We start from the raw sequence: 21,456 nt of genomic DNA, 5'->3' as shown, positions 1-21,456 counted from the left end.
AGTCTTTCTCCATGCCAACATCATTATTTTCTTATGGAAAGTAAGGAGGTATTGAATAGTCTTTCCTCTATTGTGGGAGCCCAAACAAAAACAAAGACAAAAAATGAACAAAAGCCCTGGACAGATGACACAGACGGAGTACTGTGCAAATGCAGACAGTAGCACAGAGAGCGAACAGGAATAAGAGAGAAAGGGAAAAACAGTGTAAAGAGCAGCAAGGACTGTAATGCACTTGATACGTGGATGACAGAGGAGGGGAAAAAGGTAGAGATGGAAATGCTAATATATAGAGAGTAGCATAAGTGCTAAAGGAAAGAAATTTGTAGCACTTCTGCTTCTGGTTAATATGCAAAAACGTGCAAGAGAGACTGTCACCCCTAAGGAACACTAAGAAGTCAGAGACACTACCAATCACAGTTTTTGCTAAACCCATCAGAAAACTGAGGGTGTCAAGCAACCAAAATGAAATGAAATCCAGGGAATGACAGACCCTTCCTGGAGGAAGAAATGCCCATGGTCCGTATTATTCCTGGCTGAGCAGCAGCAGGGGAGGACATTCCATAGAAACCAGCTGGACTTGCAATAAACTTTTAATGAGCACATGTTACCTGGCATGAGAGATCTGAATCCTGAGGAGCCCTAGCCATAGCATGGGTCTTGCCCATCCACCTACTCCTTCCCACTGAAAGTCACATACTGAAGGAGGACATTTCAATGTGCAGGAGAGCTGAGAGATTCACCAAGGAGCTGCACGGGGCTTTCTCCAATATGAGGCAGAAGAGCAGAGGTTGATTTCCCCATGCACTAGGCTGAAGCTTGAGAAAGAGGTGAGATTGCTGCATAGTGAAAATATTGCTCCAGGAATCCAAGGTTGGTTTAACTTACAGAGACAATTAATGTAATTCACTCCATTAACAGAGTAAGTGAGAAAAACATTTGAGCATCTCAATATATACCAAAAAAGTCATTTGACTAAATTTAACACGATTCAATATAAAAAAAAACAAAAACAAAAAAAAAACCTCACAGGAAATTGGGGATAGAGGGAAATTCCTCCATCTGATAAAAGACATCTATGAAAAGCCTACAGTTAAGATCAAATTTAATGGTGAAATACTGAACACTTCTACCTTAAATCTGGAAACAAAACGAGAATTTCCACTCTTACCACTTCTATCAATATTGTACTGAAAGTCCTATTGCACCGAGCTAGTGCAATAAGGAAAGATAAAATGCACTTTGACTGGAAAAGGAAACATAAAAATCTTTCATTATTCACAGATAACATGATCATATGTTTACAAACCCCTATGGAGTCTTAAAAAGTGTTTTAGGACTAATACGTGAATTTAGCAAGACTGCAGGATACAAGGTCAATACACAAAAAGTAACTGTATTTCTATCTACTAACAAACAGGAATTTAAAACTATATTTTTAAAAATCCCTCGTTCGTTAGCATGAAAAACTATCAAAAATACCTAAGTCTTGGGCGCCTGGGTGGCTCAGTCGTTAAGCGTCTGCCTTCGGCTCAGGTCATGATCCCGGGGTCCTGGGATCGAGTCCCACATCGGGCTCCCTGCTCGGCGGGAAGCCTGCTTCTCCCTCTCCCACTCCCCCTGCTTGTGTTCCTGCTCTTGCTGTCTCTCTCTCTGTCAAATAAATAAATAAAATCTTTAAAAAAAAAAAATACCTGTCTTAAAATGTATTATGACCACACACAAAGGATCCGAACACAAATATATTGCTGATAAAATTTAAATACCTAAATAAGTGGAATGATATGCCTACCATATTTATAGATCAACAGACTCAATATTGTTAAGATGTCCAGTCTCTCCAAATCGATCTATAGATTTAACACGATTCCAATCCAAATCCCAATGGGCTTTTTGAAGAAATCGACAAGTGATTCTCAAACTTATGTGGAAAAACTAAGGCTCTTAGAATAGGCAAAACCAAAACCTTGATAAAAAAACAAAGCTGGCAAAGATAGAGGACTTAAATCACCTATTTCAGGACTTACTATAAAGCTATAATAGTCATGTGGTCATGAAGCTAGACAAAGTGATCAATGGAACAGAACAGATCGAGAAATAGACCTGCATCTATCCGTAGACAACTGAATTTCTAGTCAAGGCACCTACTGAATTTAGTGAAGAAAAAAGTATTTTTGACAAATAGTGCTACAATAACTAGATATCTACATAGGGGAAAATAACTTTGATTCCTATCTTATTCATAAATGTAAAGGCTAGAACAATAAAACATTTTTAAGGAAGACCCTGGAGAATATTCTCATGACCCAAAGCATAATCATCTTTGGGGGCACAAAAAGCACTAATGAAAAGATTGATAAACTGAACTTACTCAGAATTTAAAGTCTCTGAACAACAAAATACATCATTAAGGAAATTATAAGGCAAGCCAAAGGGAAGAGAGGGGACCTGTAACACATATCCTTTTTTTTGGTAACACATATATTCATAAAAGCACTTACATCCACATATATGAAAAGTTCTTATAAATTAACAATAAAAAAAACCCCACTTTTTAAAAAGAAAAAAGTCTTGAGCAGAAACGTCATTTAAAAAAAAAGAGGGATCCTTGGGTAGCTCAGTCAGTTAAGCGTCTGACTTCAGCTCAGGTCATGATCTCAGGGTCCTGGGATCCAGCCCTGCATTGGCTCCTCGCTCAATGGGGAATCTGCTTGTCCCTCTGCCCCTCCCCCTCTCATTTTCTCTCTCTCTCTCAAATAAATAAATAAAATCTTAAAAAAAAAATAGATGAATGGCCAATAAGCACAGGAAAAAGTGCTTAACAGAATTAGTCATCAGGAAAATGCAAATTAAGACCCAGTAAGATAACCACTTCATACCCACTAGAATGCTAAATGAAAAAGATTGACAATATCATCATTGGTGGAGTTCATTGGAACTCTCACACAGAAGTAAGAGTAGGAGAATAAAGTCATACAATAACTTTGAAGAACCGTTGGCAGTTTCTAAAAAAGTTAAACCTGCATCTATCTGCCCTATGACTTAACAGTTTTAACTCCTCAGTATTTACCTCCCAAAATAAAAACAAATATCCACACAAATACTTGTACTCGAATATTCATAGACATTTAGTTCATTGTTGTCAAAAGCTGTAAGTTATTAAATGTAGAGAAATGTAAAGAGAATGAATAAATAAACTGTGGTATCACTGCAACATAATACCATTCAGTAATAATACCATTCAGCAACATATATGAACCTCAAAAATATGTTGAGCAAAAGATACCAGGCACAAGGGAACACATATTATATGATTTTATTCACATACATTTCAACAAGCAAAACAAATCCATGTTGTTATATATGGAAAAGTGGTTGCCTCAGAGTATGTGGGGTGGCAATTGACCAGAATGGGGCACAAAGGAACTTTCTGGAATGATGGAAATGTTCTATATCTTGCGTCAGGTAGAGGTTATGTGGCCATATGCAACTATCAAACTCATTGAACTGAACACTTTAGATTTGTCCATTTTGTTATATGTAAATTATGCCTCAAAAAAATATAAATATGCTCTTTGTAAATATATACTATTCATCAACAGATAGAAAGGAAGTGAAATTATTTGTGAAGGGCAGCAACATCTTAGAACCCCGAACTACTTCTATACAGAATTGGTAACTCCCCTTGCAAATTATGTTACAGTAGAGACCAGAGCATTACAAAAGGCAAAGTGAACCAACAAGTTGAGAGGACCATGCAGTATACACAAAAAGAAAGGGCCAGGTGGACAAAAGCAAAAGTCTAAGACATAAACTTAACCATTTCACAACAGGTAATAACAGCTATATTTTCATTAATATTAGTTGGCCACTTCATAAAACTTATTCAGACGTTTGCAATTAGTTATACATGCTTAATCTAAGCGCTTAAAAATTTTGGGTATGTTTTTTCCCTATACTGGCATACCAACATTTTTTTTTCTCAATCAATTTTGAAGATCCAACTGAAGAATATTTTTTTAATATCATTTTTTTTAAGACTTTATTTATTTATTTGAGAGAGAGAGAATGAGAGACAGAGAGCAAGAGAGGGAAGAGGGTCAGAGGGAGAAGCAGACTCCCCGCCGAGCAGGGAGCCCGATGTGGGACTCGATCCCGGGACTCCAGGATCATGACCCGAGCCGAAGGCAGTCGCTCAACCAACTGAGCCACCCAGGCGCCCCAACTGAAGAACGTTTTTAAAGCATCAGCTGAAGTAAAAATACCACTGTGCGTAAGTGAAAATGAGGGTAATCCTAACAATATATGTACTCTGGAGAAAAGAAACGAGTTTTGACTTGGCCTACTTAAGTTTTCAGAATCTCAGTTTCTTCACCTTTAAAATGGGCAAGGTAATACCTCCCTCAACGAATTTTTTGGAGAGTAAAGAAAAAACCATGTATAACAAATTAAACACAGTGCTTGGTATGTGCTTAGTGATCAATAGTATCCGTTTCTTTTCCTAATCAGCTGTACTGTATCTTCTACAAAGAGAAGGCAAGCTTACAGAATTTGGATCTCAACAAGTATAATTAGACCTAACCTTCTAAGAAGTTAGTGTAGAAAATCAAAGCAAGTCAGAGTATACCAAATGTAAATGATTTTCTTTTCCATAGAAAAACACAAAAAACTTAACTGGACACTTCCATGTAGGGAATTGTGCTAGAAATAAACTGCCTCGGACATAATAACTCACATAATGTAATACATTGACATCCAATCTTGATAAGGTCACTTTTTTCTGAAAGGTACAAATGAAGAGTTGCTAGTAATTGGCAGTAAAAAATATCTTAGGACATATATCCTCACCTGAGAAGTGTTCCGTATCTACTGGACACAGGACTCTGTCCTATAAATGAATATCTAACAAGTTAAGGATACAGCAAACATTTATTTACTCTAAGAACAAATGAAGCAATGTGTACTCCTGCAAAATACACAGAAATTCAAATTTCTACCATGAGCAAAGCCAATTTTGTGACCTAATTATATGTTTGCAGATTGATGGCTATCCTCAGTGTGGTGTTGAAAGAGCTTGTTCAGTATCTTCCAAGACACCAGTTGCATGGGAGGAAGGGAAAAAGACAAAGTTTGATGGTGATGTTCTTCTCCTATGTAAATTTCACCTTCTTCTGAGTTTTTTCTGTAACATATGAAAGACCCATAGTCCCAGCTTGATTCCCTAGGGCTGAACACTGTGAGCTATGTGCTAAAAGCAATTGTGTCTATGTTGTTTCATTTTCCAGGAAGTTTAAAATAGAGCACACAACCAGTATATATCCAGAAGATACCAGCTTCACTGTTTGAACTTGGGCTCTCCTATCCTAGCCATGGGCTTCAATTTCAAGCTTTGAAGTCCCCACGAAACAGCTGGATGTTAGAGCCGCACATTCTGAGAAAACAGATCATTTTCTCATGATGAGGAAAATAGTAAAAAGGTCACTCCAATTTTAATAATGACCCTGTCACCCACCGTACTCCACCTCCCCACCTGCCAAGCATTATCTGTCCATCTGCCACAGTGCAAGACTTACTGCAGTGAATGAGGAGGATGAAGGATGTAGTAGGAGGAAATAGTCATTCTGAATGGACAGACTCTTCTCCTTGGTTACAATGATTAATTGCATTTCTGCTGAAGTTACTAAGTAAGATAATCAATCTTAGGTCCAATGTTTAGAGGAATACAAGAACAACAACCAGTTACATATTAGCGGTATCAAGGGCACAGATGAAAGGTTATCATTTCTCTTTAAAAATATCTAGTATTAATAGGTATGTAAATGAATATGAAATGGCAAAGTAACACATTTATTTGACTGATGAAATCCAAGTAATGATAAATTCAATAGGAAAGGGCAAGCAACTTAGTCATCTGACTCAACTCATTAGTTTTCAGTCAGTAGAAAAATCTCGTTGTTCTGGGTCAGCCTAACATGATCAATGCTTTGCTAGGATCAAATATTTAAACTACTTTTAAGTACATGCACATAATTCATTAATTTTCTAAAACACATATACATATTCTCATTTCTTAGGCCTTAAAAGTACTATGATCTTAATTTTTTTAGGTTGTTAAGTGCTCACAATTATAAACTGTACTTGAAAACCACTTCCTGCTTCCCCTTCCCCCCTCCCCCGCCCCCAACCCAAAGAAAATCTTAAGAAATGAGAGAACAAGGGCCAGGATAAAGACTGTATGTCCATGGGGACTATTAGCATATTAATAAACTGTGTTTCTATTTACACTTCCATCACCAGGGCTAATTGTTAGTTATTTTAAGGAAGAGGTTATGCCTTAATTAACAGCTCTTAGTAAATGAAAGCTGGTTGCATCTCTTAAGTATGCTCAAATTTCACAAGTCTTATTTCATAGCAGGGATTCAGGTTCATCCAATATTTTTATGTGATGACACCTCTGATGAAGGAAGGAAGTCTTTAATAGACCTTAAATAAGTACCTTTCAGAATAGAAGCCAATAAAAAGCATAATTAATGAGTAAGCTAATTATCTATCTGTAAATCATTAACATCCATGCACATTTTAAATGAGGGAGAGTAAAGGGGATAGAAACATCTTAGGTATTTCATATTTCTAACTCTGACATTTCTTTTTTTTTTTTTTTTAAGATTTTATTTATTTGACAGAGAGAGACAGTGAGAGAGGGAGACACAGCGAGAGAGGGAACACAAGCAGGGGGAGTGGGAAAGGGAGAAGCAGGCTTCCCGCGGAGCAGGGAGCCCGACTCAGGGCTCGATCCCAGGACCCTGGGATCATGACCTGAGCTGAAGGTAGACGCTTAACAACTGAGCTACCCAGGCACCCCATAACTCTGACATTTCTAAGGACTTCACAAACTCAAGAGTTTAGGGGAAACATTCATTTCTGTAACAGTGTTCCTAGACCTCTGCCCTTGCCATATTCTGTCCTGTCTATGCTTTGGGATTGCTGGGGGAATTGAATTTGATCGTGTGCTTGGAGGAACAGAAAATCCCACAGTTCACATCATCCTAATCATTTCTCTGCTTACTACTCCCCTGAACAGTTGCATCACCTCCTCCCACTATCTATTTGAACCATAACCTACATGAGGGTGGAGTTTAAAGTGACGTTTTCCCCAGATGAGGTATGGGTGATTCTCTGTGTCCAGCAGCACCGCTTAGCTTCAACAGAAACTCTACTGGAACCTAAAGGCCTCCCTGCCTTCAAAGTGTTCCCTGGCATGTGGCTCACTATTGATCATCAACACTGCTGTAGCTTCCCTGCCTTGAAAACAGACAGGAGAGATTTGAAGGAGAGGGCCTCTTTTAAGCCATCCCCTTCCCAGCACCTACCCAACAGCATTGTCTTCTGTCCAGGAATTTTAAGAATGGCCTCTAGAGATAGTGCCTAGGTCCTTGACTATCTAACCAGGCAGTCTGATGCAGGGAGAAGAAAAGTCAGACCCTGTAGGAAGACTGAAGAATTTAGGACAAAAGCCCACGGGGGCTTTACATAACCTCCATGCAAGGAGGCCGATTAAAACGTGTGGCTAGTGCTTCTCCTTACCCCCTCTGTTTGCTTTGGTGCCAAGAACAACTTCAGGAAAATAGAGGGAGTATCTCTCTACACAGTCTTGTCCAGAATAAACGGTGAAAGTAGAGCACTTTATCAACCTCCTGTTTTAGAATAATTACAATATCTAGAAAGTTTTAAAACAGTATATAAAGTTCATCTCTTCCACTTGCCTTATGCCCACACTATGACTCCTTCAGCAACTCCTTAAAACAACCACAGAAAGGTAAACCAAGAGATCAAGCCAGCCTTCCTGAGAAAGAGAAAAATCTGTTCTGAAAGCTTTTGCTCCTCACCAATTGCCAAATGAATTGGGCGTGGAGGGGTGGGGGTGGGGATCCTCAGCAAACTATAAACATAAGACAAGCATAAACACAGTATAAACACCCTCTTTGAAAAATGCCAGCTATATCCAAACCCAATGGTTTGGAAAAGCATAACTCCTTCCCCTCCCCCCCCAAAAAAAGAGAAATAAGTACAAGTACTTACAGTGTCATGAGACTTATCCTTGACATCATAGACTGTTAGCTTTATTTTGGTCTCCTCATAGATGGGATACTCAGATGGGAATGTGACACCAGTCAAAAACAGCGGGTCCCTTGTTCCCTGTAACAGCACAAGCAGACCACTTTGATTCAATAAAGCAGCAACTGCAGTTGGCAGCATGCAGAGACACATGAGAATGCAGAAAGTGTGTCTGAGTCTGTTTGTTTTTCTAGGAAATAGTTCTATTGGAAAAGCAATGTGAATTGCCGAATGATGCTCGTGGGCGACAGCAAGGCCCAGAGCCCCAAATACTGATAGAGCTGCTGATAGTAAATGGCACTGCAACAGTGTCAGAACTGCTAATACTCTGGAAAAACAATTTATTTTCATTATATGCAGAATCCTTAATTAGGGTCAGTTGTCAGTCCATTAAGAATAGATTTAATGGATTTAACCTGAAATTCACGCAAATGATCTAAGATATTGACTGATCAAATTAAAATGAAGCTATTTGCTCATCAAGTACCATTTACTTCCTTTCTGTAATGATTCAATTGAAAGCCATGCTCTGATAATGTCCATTTGTTTTCAGGTGTTCAGCTGTGTTTTTTCTCAGACCGATTTGAAAACTAATGAAAGAAACTAAGTATGATGGACTTGGGGCTATAAAATTACTAGCATAGGATGCAGTGCACAGAATATTTCAATGCCTCAGATTTCATTTTGAGAGAGCTGACATCCAACACTAAATTTTACATCTATATTTAAATATGAATATTGCCAAATATTATTGAGTGTTTGCTAGAATTTAGTAAACCAGGTGTCTATGAGTTTCTGGAAGCCCAAGTTATTTAGTCATTCATTCTTTCTCCTTTTCTTCAACAAATACTACTTTTTGTTCAGCTCTGTGTTAGACACTTTGGAAAAACAGTCAATAAAACAGCCCAAAACAGCTATGTATTTTCAAACATAAACAAATGAAATGTGTCAAAATCATTTCTTTTAAGTTTTGGCAATATTTTAAGAATAAACTGGGACAAACTTGAAATTTTTTTTTCATAGAAATGAACAATTTTACAATTTTAGTCAAGTTTTCGATATATGAACAGACTATTTTTGTTATTTCAACTACAGCATTAACAACAAATTATACCAGCATTGGAACCTAAAGTTTCCAAAGGGCAGATTCAAGGCTACATGCAGGATCTGGGTCATTCCCATTAGAGAAATGAGTTGAGTTCAGTCTGAATCATTTATTCCAGCAGCCACGCACAGGCCAGCACTGAGCAAACCCAGTGTCTAGGGTAGGCTGCTTAGTTCCCTACAGAGAAATTCCCCGGTCAAAACAGACAGGGCTTACAAATCTGAAAAAAAGCATGCAAAGCTAAGGAGTTTAAAGCACACTTTCTGTAGTCCCAGATGTTCCGTATTTCTCATTCACTAAGTGCGTGAAATATGTGTGATCAGAACAAAATAATCAAAAGGTAAACACTTCCTCTTTTGAATCTGATCCAATACAATAACAAGTTTCCTCCCGACACATTTTGAATGTTATATTAATAACAATAAATGTAAATAGGAAATCTCTCATCTGATGAGTAATATAACACCCTTTAGCTAGAAACATTACAGTTTTTCAAATTAATCACCTACCTTTCTTTGAAAAACACGGTACTTTAAAAAAAAGACGCACACAAATAGCAAAGAATATAAAGTTTCCATGGGCAGCCTGAAGAACACAGGAAAAAATGAAAAGTGCAAAAACACTTAACTTCTCTGGGGGCACTTTATGACTCTCTTTTATTCCTCCCAAATAAGTATTCATTCCATTTAATTTTTTAAAAATGTGTATTTTTTTCTCTACTTGGTGATCTATTTAAGCGATTCAAAGTGAGATTTTTTTTTTTCCTATTTACTAAAGAAAATAAGGTCTCTTATGAAAAGGGCAAGCTCTTCTCTCATCTGTTTATTTTGGTAAGTTAGCAATGCATGCTTAATAACCTCAGGTATGCTTTCCTAAATGACAGAGGACAGTAGCACAGCATAGCTACAGGCCATGGACTAACTTATTTCAGCTGTTTGCTCAAATCCAGAGAGAGGCTGAGAAGGCGACAGCAGGGCAGAGGAAGGCAGGCACACAGCACGCTCACTCACCTCCACAATTTCCGTGCTTGAGTATCTTGTCAGACCCTGCTCCGCGGGGTGGATTACTGAGATCTGCACCAGTGTATTCAGCTTCCGATCACGAACGGGAGCCACAAGATCCTTGCATGCTGGCAATGACAGAGGAAAGAGAAAGAAAAGAAACTAACACGGTGTCTCAGGGAAAACTTCTGTCCCGAGTTGGAAGTAAACTTAGCGACTGCGCTGAATGAAATCTCCCGGGACTCAGACTGATTTTTTTTACAGAGGAAGTCCCTTGGAAGTACCTTACAGAAATAGGAAGTCACGTGCTGCGGAGCTGAACTGAGGGTTCATTTCCACTGACCGCATTTGCCGCTCCTGCTAGTCTCGACCGACCTCCCTGGGATCCCAGCTCTAACGTGCGACTCTGCACACACAGCTCAGGGACTTGAGAGACTTTAGTCATTAAACCCTGGGCTTTAATTCACACCTAGGCAAAGTAAGCTGAGCTGGGCTATATCCGGGAAACTTCATGCTGTTCCTTATTGACATTGGCGGGAGTAGTTCAAATGTACTGATGCACCCTTCCTTGGTCCTTACCAATCTATTGGCTACGATCAAACACAGCGACAGAAACTGGGACGAGGGGCTACCCTACCAAAGCAGCACACAAGCCACAGGCGAGCGGCAGAGGAAGAAGACGAGGGGTTAGAAAAGCCCTCTGTCTGGGATTCCAGCCAAGTCTGGGAGGGAGAAGTGTGGAATAAGAATGGGTTAATTCTTGCCCTGGGGCCACAAACGTAGGACTTTTCCCTTGAGACACCAGGCTCATATTACAGACGCTCTGCACCATACCATATTTACTTGAATATTTTCTCCTCCCACATATCATTCCCACAATTTGGGGGAAAAAATCCAAAAATATATTCCTTTTCAGCATGTCCCAACACCTCTTCTCCCCTGGCTTTGAAATAGTAGTTTTACTACCTGCAGTTGGATGGCTAAGTCTGATGCAAAGTGTCCTCACCAGAGAGGGTTCAAGTTTATGCTCAGCTGGTGGCTTAAGGCAGCCTGGGGGAACATGGGATCTAGATCCCTGGTGAGAGTGTGCGGGGCTCTATATCACCATCCTTACCCCACACTTCTGACTGCTTCAGTAAGGGACAGAAGGACAGTTGCATTTAAGCTATGTTCTGCCACTGCAGCAATTTACAGCACCTTCATCCACTGGGACAGAGGTACTACGGCTTAAATCGGAAACTTGAAAGCAAAGGAAATTTTAAATCTAATTATCACCTTTCAGTGGCTTACAGATCATCTCATTTATAGAAGCAGAATGGGATAGAGGAAAATGCAGGAGCTTTGGAATCAAACAGTTCTGTTTTTTGCTTAGTTCTATTAGCTAGGCAATGCTGGGCAAATTTTTTTACCTTCTGAACTCTTCTTGCCAGACTTTGAGATCCTTTTATTCCTGTATGTCATGATTTGTTCCTTATTTAAACCACCTCTATTTAAATGCCTCTGTCAATACAGGAGAGCTTAGGAAAGTATGTGTGGAAAATATAATAGCTACACTTTATTTAGCCCTCCCTATTTTTGAGGCATTTTGCTGATTATATTCTGATTTCTCAAAACAGAACTTTGAATTATTATTTCAGTTTTACATATTAAGAACTAGAGGCTTAGGAATAGTAAGCACTCACATTTCCATTAGTAAAACCCTGGTGGCTTGTTTACATCATTCCTCATTAGCTCCATTTCTTTTCTTGACATACTGAATTCCTCTCCTGCACACCGGCATCTCTCTTTGGAAGACCCACTGCCATGATTCTTTATTGTCTGCCTCAAGAGATCTACAGTTTTAGGAAATACTGATGCAAGGTTTCAATGTCAACATATCTCCGGAAGGGGAGGAAAAAAAAAAAAAAGCTAGATTTAGATTTTACTGTTCTTTGGTGGTTACTTTGATCATTTCCTCTACTTGCCTTATGAATGTGTTTAACTTCATCACTCATTTGCTCGCTTATCTGTTCAGAGTGTACAGCTTTCTCTCCACTTACTGATATTGACTGTATCTGTCCCTGGATTTTAAAGCTGGAGTTTATTTGCCTCAAACACATGCATCTTGCCCTCTTCCTTGGTTGTAGCCTCATCTCTACCTGATGAGCTTATGACACCTTTGCTCAAAATAAGTTACTCCTTTTCAGATTTCTTATCAGGCTTGATTGTGGGCTGTGGTTACTTCCCAGAAGTGAGCAGCTATTCTCCATTTTATCAGTGAAACTCTCAGACTCACTCCTAATAAAAACAGAAAATCTTCATTAAACTGAAATGTTCTGTCCAACCCAATTTACAGGTATCCCAATACTGAAGAAGTAAAAACAGCAATAATGACACTTCGTATTTCTCTATATTCTGTATCTAAAAACAGCACAGAAAACAAAAACTAAACTCCTATCTTGAGCAGTACATATCTCTTTTCTTCCCAACAGCCCAGAGGATTTTCTGTTCCCTCATGCTTACGCAGTAAGATATCATGGAAAGATCCTGAGATCATTCAGGATTCCTCAGCTGTATTCCTACATTCCTTGTTTTTTAGTTATGTGATGTTAAGTCACAAACTCTTGGACACTCAATTTCTTCATCTGTTTACCTGTCCCTTAGGGTGGAGTTGAGAAAGACATTAGCCCCTTTTTATTAATGGATTTTCTATGAAAAACAAAATTTACCAGTATCATTATACTAATATTTTTATTATTATTTTAAAGATTTTTATTTATTTATTTATTTATTTGAGAGAGAGAGAACACATGAGAGGGGGGGAGGGTCAGAGGGAGAAGCAGACTCCCCCCTGAACAGGGAGCCCGATGCGGGACTCAATCCCGGGACTCCAGGATCATGACCTGAGCCGAAGGCAGTTGTTTAACCAACTGAGCCATCCAGGTGCCCTTCACTATACTAAATTTACCAATGTTAATATCAACACTTACCAATATTTAGTGTTTTATTATTCTGTAAAATGTTTTTTATTGACTCAGTCATAGTCAGGTAACTCCTTAAACACTGTCACCAGGTCCAATATTTCTTGGTAAATACCAAACCAGTGCATGAGTCATTGCATTTCATATAGTGAAACCCATACACACCACGGATCTATACATACTGAAACTGTCCCATTGGAGGGGTGATAAATGATGAATGATTGGATTGCTTCATGGCGATATTACTCATTTGATCACTATAAAGTCTAACCTGCATAAGAATTATTTGGTAGCCAATAGAGAAGCCTGAAAACTCTATTTCTCAGTCTTCCAACCATACTTGCCACTGCCCATTATCCAAACAAAACTCTGCTCTGCATAAATGGCCTTCTTAAACTCATAAGACTAAAAGCGCACTTTGGGTTTTGCTTCTGTTGTTTTGTTTTATTCATTTAGGAATTTCTTGAATTAAATGGGCAGTTAATAAAAGCCTCTCTGCAATCATTCATCTATCTATCTATCTATCTATCTATCTATCTATCTATCTATCTATCATCTATCTCTATATTTTTTTTTTTAATTTTTATTGCTGCCTTTTTACTGGTTTTGTTTTGGACTAAGCTATTTAAAAAAAATGTTCCCAAAGTCCAGAAGAGTTTACATATACAAGATGCTGACAGGTTGGGATTCAAATGTGCTCGTGTCCACTGAATAGACTGTTTTATTTTTTACTGAAAAGGGGAAAAAATAGCAATATAGAAGTAATGAGTATTTTTTTAAAAAGCTATAATTTGAAACTTTTATTAAAAAAATAAAAGAGCTCTGAGCTGCTATTTTTTTTCTGTTTACTTTTCTGGAGTAACTAGCAACATGAGGGTTCACTTTCTATTGCCAGTGCTTTGATGAGATGCCCACCGGCATCCCCAGCATAGATTCATACAGGAGCCAGACAGCTCTCACTCCATGGAAGGGAATCCTCGCTATAAGTGCAAGAATAAAAATAAATAAAGCTCCAATACCTTGGGGGGAGGTCTAGGCATTGAGCAAACTGGAAAGCTTATGCTATGTTAACAGAGGGGACCTCTATTCAAATTCATTGCCCGAAGAAATGAAAGCCCACTGTGGCTTGATTTGAGGATCTGTCCAGGGCTTGAAATTCCAGTCACTGTGTAGGCTAAAGCTGTAAGAACCACACAACATACCTCTGTGACTAGATCTGGCCTAAGGACCAGAAGTTTCTAACCTCTGCTCGAGATGCTCCAAGCTACTACTTGGAGTCTTAGGAAGATAGCACAGATCATCTTTTGCTCTTGTAGTTCTACTATATGAGGGTCCAGGAGCGAAGGGGCAGGGTCTGCAGCGTTCTTGTTAAGTTAAATATTCTCTCTACCCAGAAATACTGTTTTCATAAAATATCAGTTTTTGCTTCATCTGGCCATCATTTCTAAATCATGTCAAGTCTCTTGAGTCCACACAGCCTTGCCAGCATTCTAGCCCACTTTGGCTGGAAGCCTCGAACTGTCTCCATACTCTGCTATCAGAGAGTTCAGTCCCAGCAATAATCATCAGAAGCAGAACACAACTGTTCATTCAGGTGCCTTCAAATTCAGCAGCACTGGCCAAATCCTAACATTCTAGGACCTTCATTGGATATGGAATGTGCGAATTAGCAAAGATGTAGGCCATAGGCTTTCACAAGAGCAGAGGCAGGAGCTGCGGGGGAGCTGTGAATTCACAGTTGACTCTAAGCAGCTCTCTCTTTCTCCTAAGGACTCTTTCTTCTTTGAAGTCAGGTCATTTTTCTTGCCTCACTCCATTTCATTTCTCTTCTTGCCATTCAGTGTTAGTGGCATCTAACAAAGTTTATCCTCCTTCCTCCAGAACAACGCAATGGCCACAAGCAAAGGAGACGGGGGCAGGGGACTTTGACAAGAATTTTCACATCTCTATTTTCTGTTCTTACCTTAGCAAAAAGAAAGTTAGGCTTAGAGGAGAAACCACACAGTATAGCATAAAGAACATAGAGGAATGGCTTTTTCACTCAAGATAACACTGTATTTGAAACCTGGATCCAGCCTAAGGGGTTATGTGACTTTATATAAATTATCTCTTCGAGTCACTATATTTTAATCTTTAGAATGAACATAAAAGGACATATTTCATAGATTTGTTATAAAGATTATATGAAGCAATCTACTTAGAATGCTAGGCACATGTTATTATTAACGTTAATATGAATATAGTTATGGCTCGGCACAAAAATGGATTTTATCTCTCCAATATTCTTATGGTAGTTATATGCTTAACATGGTCCAGGTTGGTCCTAATTTTGTGTAACCTTCTGATTTTTCAGTAAAAGCATTTTATTAAATTTATAGCTGTGATTTTGGGGGGTGGGTATTTTCTTGTTTTCATATAGATAAATAAAAATGTTTTAAAACCTTTTACTGGATTATTTGTTAGTTTCAGAAATCATAGGTATCATTAATATGTTTCCTTCTGTGGAATCAGATGTGTATGCTTACACTTGTTAATTTTACCTCTGATTAGGCACTTCCAAAGAAGAAGCCAAAAATAACAGAAGCTTATTTTCTGTCTGCCTGGCAGATGAGCTACATGTAAATAGTCAACTCAACCTATGAGCAGGGGTTTAGCTGAGGGGTTAGTGTTCCTTTATACAGAGTGGTGGCTCACAGGGAGGCATTATTTTAACACCTGAGATGTCCCAACAGGTTATGGAAAGACTTGCTCCTCTGCTCTGTATACTTCCTTCATCAAAAAGGAAGACTGCAAATGCTAATAAGTTGTCTTTTTCTTGCAGTTAAAAATAAATGTTATATCTAGAACCCAATATAGCCTGATGGAAGCATACCTCCTCCTTTGATGAAATCTTACCTCTTGTACCCTCTATGGACTCTTCATAGTGAAAATGGAAGAGATATATCCATGCCCCTCAAGGGCAAAAAAGGCCAGGGGACTGAGGATGGGGGATTTTGAATAAAAAAGCAGCCTTATACAAACAGGGCTTTAGGGAAATAACCATCTGGCTTCGAGGCTTCCTCAACAGCACCATTCTTATCTTACCATGGCTAAGAGGATCAGCCACTTCCCCAAGGCTGTCGGAAAGACTCTTGCAGCCTAGAATACAGTTTTTTTACTTACTTCTCAAATTCTTTTTGTTTGGTTAGGTTTCTTATAAATGTCACATATATATCTTTCTCCTTGTACTCCAGAAAATTAGATGCCCACTAATCAACTGATAAGCCAATTTGGGTTATGTTTCCAGTCTAATAAATTACTGTACTCCGTTAAATGGTTTCACAGTTACCATCCTATACCAGTGATTAAATCGAGATTACACAAATTTACAGCATACATCTAAAAATGTAACACTTAAGCCGAATAGCCCCTCTTTCTAATTGCTTTGCCAGTATAACATGTATAATATGCTTTCCTGTATTTAGTCTCTTCTTCCTTTCTGTTCTTTATTCTTCCTTTCTCTCCAGAATTTTAAGACAACGATTTTTTGAAGCCTAGGCTGCCAATCTCTACAGTTCAGATCCCCTGAGTGGGTTCAGAAGACAATACTGCTTCGTTCCCAGGGCACTGCATTCCATGATAATTCAGTTGTGTGCAGTAAAATGGCAGAATTCATATTAATATCCACAGAATGAGATTTTCCTAAGTAATTGGGAATACTCTATTCACTTTTAAATATTTTCTGAAGGCTGCTTCTTAGAAAAATGTGGCTTGATATCATACTCACTGATTTATGGCCATTAATGTATACATTCTATGAGCATTCAGTATTCTCTATAGAATCTTTAAGAGTCTTTAATTCATTGAGTCTAGCATTACATCTTGCCATGCCTGTTCATTTTAGCATATTTTCACCTAATCAAGGCTACTTTCTGTAATTTTTCTCATCTGGCATTTTCCCTTTGTGTTCTCTTTTCTGCCATCTCAAATTTCCTCTCTAACGTATGTTTCTCTCATCATTCTGAAAGATGAGGTCATTGAAGTCATCACTGTATATTTATAAGATGTGGGACTATTAGGGTCAGGAATATATCTCTCTTAACCCACCACAGCTTTTCTTTCAATTAAACAACTGTTTTTAAGTCCTCATAGAGATAAAACAAAAATGTGTTATTTCCCCCTTAACTGTTGTGTGGGAGATTTTAATTAACACATACTTCCCTCAAGAGTATGTGAACCATGCATAACTGCCAACATAAGCAATATTTGTTGGAAAAATAAAAAATACATAAAAGTTGGCATAAAAAGATTAGAATGTTTGGAATTCTTTCTCTTTTCCTTTTTTGGTTTTATTTTGTCTTTTAAGGCAATGAAGTTTAAAAAAAAAAAAAAGTCCCAAATTCAAAATCAGGGCCTGACTTTTCAAGGAGGATAAATACTCCTCCATAACATGAACCAACAGTATTAATTTTAGGTTTTTAGAAGGTTAGGGGGAAATAAGCAACTCAGTGTTTAAGGTTGAAAGATAAGATATAAATCCAAGGGGTGCCTGGGTGGCTCAGTCAGTTAAGTGTCTGTCTTTGGCTTAGGTCATGATCTCAGGGTCTTGGGATCAAGCCCAGACTTGGGCTCCCTGCTCCATAGGGAGTCTGCTTCTCCCTCTCCCTCTGCTCCTCCCCCTGCTTGTGCTCACTCTCACTCTTTCTCTTAAATAAATAAAAATCTTAAAAAAAAAAACCCAAGAAATCATCACACACACACACACACACACACAAGAAGGAAAGCCATCCTAATGCAAGAATTTTTTAGACATACTGAAATAATGCTGTATTTTTTGCTCCTATATTACAACAATAAAATGCTAATATCATACAAATTTTAAGGTTGTTCTCATTTAAGATAATACGTGAAGCATGCAAAGAAGATGGGGGTTGGGGAGCAGGAAACAAAATGTACTGTATACCTACGATGTGTCAGGTTGCATTGGGCTTAAACTTTGCTTGTGTTAGCGCATGTCCAGAACAATAATATGCCTGTTGCTACCTCATTGTTCCACTAAATTCCATCCGTCTCTCTCTCTCTTTTTTTTTTTTTACTAGTCAGTCAGTCACATTTGTGGATCACAACATGTGGCCCAAGGATGAAGACTATATTTATTGATTTGCTTTTCACCAACAGCAGAGTATTCAGCAGCCTAATTTTTTTCCCCCAAAAACGTTCTGCTCTGTCTGGTCCTCTGCATGTTCAATGGTGATTTAGCTTTGTAACAAGAATTTTAAGACTCTCGATACTTTGATAATAGAACCCAAATAAAACATGAGGAAAAGATGAGAGTAATGCCTTAGGGAGGAAGCAGATGACAAAGTTATTGAGGAATATAGGCAATAATTTGCAAGGGGGAATTTAAAAGATGTTGTTATAGAAACATTGCTTTAGAATTCTTGCTACGCTGAGATTTGAGCACCACTGCTCCTAAATTTCATTATAACTGGTTCAGTTATAAATTAAGCTGATTTCCTTCATGTAAAAAGCTACATTCATGTTGTAGGGGGGGAAAGGTCCCGAGATAAATTCTTTTACTTTTTCCGCATAACAGAATAATATACAAATAAACCACCACATCTTATGCATATCTCTGTGTGTGTTAAATAAAAACATGTTGGCCTTTTAAAAGAAAAAAAAATGTCTGAGAAGATGAAATTCACTTCCTTAGTGCGGAATATTATACATATGAAAATAAACTACCCACTCAGTACCGGTTCTGAATTTAAGTATCATTGAAGAATCTAGAGAGAGAGAAAAAAAGAACCTCTTCCTGGAACAACGGTGCTCTCTCGGGAAATGCTCTTTGATTGTCTGTGCTCTGGAGCAGTGAAGATGCCAGCTGTAGAGCAGAGAGCGTATTTGCATAGGAAAAGAACAAATTTGGTTCAAATTGCTCCGTCAGTACCAGCAGACTCCCATTCTCCAGCTTGTCCCCAGCTCCCTCAGCTTCTCTCATGTCAATCCTCAGAAAATACTATTTTATCTTGTTTTCATGACTATTACACCTTGGTGACTGAGACTCCATCCTCAACGCTTTGAATTAAAAACAAGTCTGTGCTCATGTCTCTTCAAGTTTTGATAGCCGACCCTATATGCTGAAAGCCCCAAACTGGTCTGGCCTCATCACCTGACACTGGATACAGACTTCGTGTGCAAGCTCCAGATCCACGTTCCACTTGAGAAACAAGCGCTTGCAGCTTTCTGCTGCTCTTTTCAGCAGGAACATATGTGCTGCTTAAGAAAGGAGGAAAACATTATTCCAAGAATGGAAGCAGGTCCCTCTGAATACTAGAAATATTGTCAGTTAATGGAAATCTGTAGTGTTAAAACTAGGATAGCAGAAGTAAGAGGGAACAACACAGAGAACAACCTTAAGCCTTTTACCCGCCCAGAGGCCAAGAGGACAACATTTTCCCAGGACTACCAGGTCGACATGGGAACCAATAGGATTGGAGGGCCCATCAGTAGATCCAGAAGGGCACGTGGGTTAGTGAGGAGCGGCTGCCTGCTTCCCTGTTTTACCTCCAAACCAAGAGATGAGGCCAATAGAGCTGGTGAAGAGAGTTACAGGAGGGGTGACAGGAAAGTCAGAGCCTGAATCACCAAAGATGGATGGCGAAGAGAAGTGCACTCATAGTTGTTGAACTCTAAGGACACAGAATGATTGATGTCTAGGAGGTATTTGGGGGGCTGAGGACAAATAAAGGAAATAGGGGCCTGGAATGTTGCCTTCAGGGGTTGGTGGTCTCCTGAAAGAATCCATTTGTTTGGGCAGGAAGTAGCAAGCAATCTGGAAAGCAGTTGTTCAATCTGGACATCTTTACACACAACACATTGATTCACGGTCTGGCTTTCACCAAATCCTGAATGAGGCAATTTTTAGACATGCTTTCCCAAACCAAAATATTTTACAAGAGTTGCATTCTATATATTACACTTAAGGGCTTACACTTTAGGAGGTGGTGCTTAAATTAAGGTAATTTTTAAAAAAATTTTTCAGGAATATTATTTTTTATAAATGTGCTGCACTTAGTATCTATATGTGGAATTAGTTGCTTTTTAAAATGAAATTGCTGTCCCTCTCTAATGCCAACTATTTTACAAGTAGATTAAAAGTATTAAATCAAGGCCTTACATAAATAGAAAATAAGAGGGGAGAAGGGGGTGGGGGGGAATAGATGGTCCTGAGGTATAGTTAGCCCGAGGTATAGTTAGCCTCTTGTTTTACTTGTCTCCATCTAGAACATCATTTGGAGGCAGGACAAATGAAGAGCTTGAAGAATATAACTCCCCATCTTTCTTGAATCTCTTGAGTCAATCATATGTGTGATTTTCCTGTAGACAAGAGAAAATCAGGCTTTAGGGGTGTCAATTCTCCCATCATAAGATGGTTGACTCACAGGAAATAAAACAAGGTTTTGGTACAGATAAGCTAAAGCTAGAAATGACTAGTGATCCAGGAGACATAGAACATGAGAAAGAAGACAAGAGAGTGTGTAGGTGAGAAAGCAAATGTGGGATAGTCCTAGGGCAGGAAGGGTCTAATTATTCAGAGCAAAATCCACAAGTTCAACACTATGTGGAAAAAAGCATAGCTCAGACAATTTGAAAAGTAGGAGATAGTGGTTCCAGGAGAATCCAAGTTTGAAGGAAACAAAGAGGATACTTCTTAGAAAAATTGGGATCTCCAAGGAGAGCAGTTCAAACCCAAAGCTCAGCAGAGCTCCTGCTAGCTGACTGAAGAGTGCTTCAGAGCCTTAGCTTTACAGGAAGTTTCGGAACAAAGGAGAAGTAGTTTACACTACTCAAATTAAAGAAGAACCACCTTCTCTACTCTTCCAGGATATGTAGTATACTAGGTAAGATAAGAATATGAGACACCTTCTGTTTGAAGGTCTTCTTGATAGTTCTTACTTGTTTTATGCAGTAAACCACCTATCCCGGTCATAGATCCCAGTCCTGACCAGGTGACTGGATTTGTGATGGAGTCTCAATATTCTCATCTGGAAATGGGGATGGTAATTATATTTCTTCTCACTGAGGGTTTGTGAAGATCTGATTCAATAGGTGAAAAAAAAGGTTGAATTTCTAACAACATACTAGTAATATATTTCTTTCACATATATTTGCTCAAATACCCTGTGACATAAGAATTATAATCTGCAACTTACACATATAGAATCAAAGTTTTAGAGAGGGTAAGGGATTAACCCAAGACAATAATTAGAATAAGACCATTAAGTGATCAATCATA

General features: G+C 38.6%; 1 protein-coding gene across 1 annotated transcript in view; it reads right to left on the bottom strand.

Annotated features, from left to right (window-relative positions):
* INPP4B (inositol polyphosphate-4-phosphatase type II B) overlaps positions 1 to 21,456 on the bottom strand; it is a 631,805-nt gene that overhangs the window by 272,099 nt on the left and 338,250 nt on the right. Inside the window, exons 7-8 of the mRNA XM_081813115.1 lie at positions 10,228 to 10,346; positions 8,077 to 8,193 (exon numbers count right to left, since the gene is read on the bottom strand). Of these exons, the coding sequence (XP_081669241.1) occupies positions 8,077 to 8,193; positions 10,228 to 10,346 (236 nt within the window). The remainder of the gene's footprint in view (positions 1 to 8,076; positions 8,194 to 10,227; positions 10,347 to 21,456) is intronic.

This window comes from Leptonychotes weddellii, chromosome 2 (assembly GCF_054177405.1).
Source record: "Leptonychotes weddellii isolate Sample4059 chromosome 2, ASM5417740v2, whole genome shotgun sequence".
In the NCBI taxonomy this organism is placed as follows: Eukaryota; Metazoa; Chordata; class Mammalia; order Carnivora; family Phocidae; genus Leptonychotes; species Leptonychotes weddellii.
Note: the sequence above shows the minus strand (reverse complement) of the source record. Positions and strands in the feature narration are given on the sequence as shown.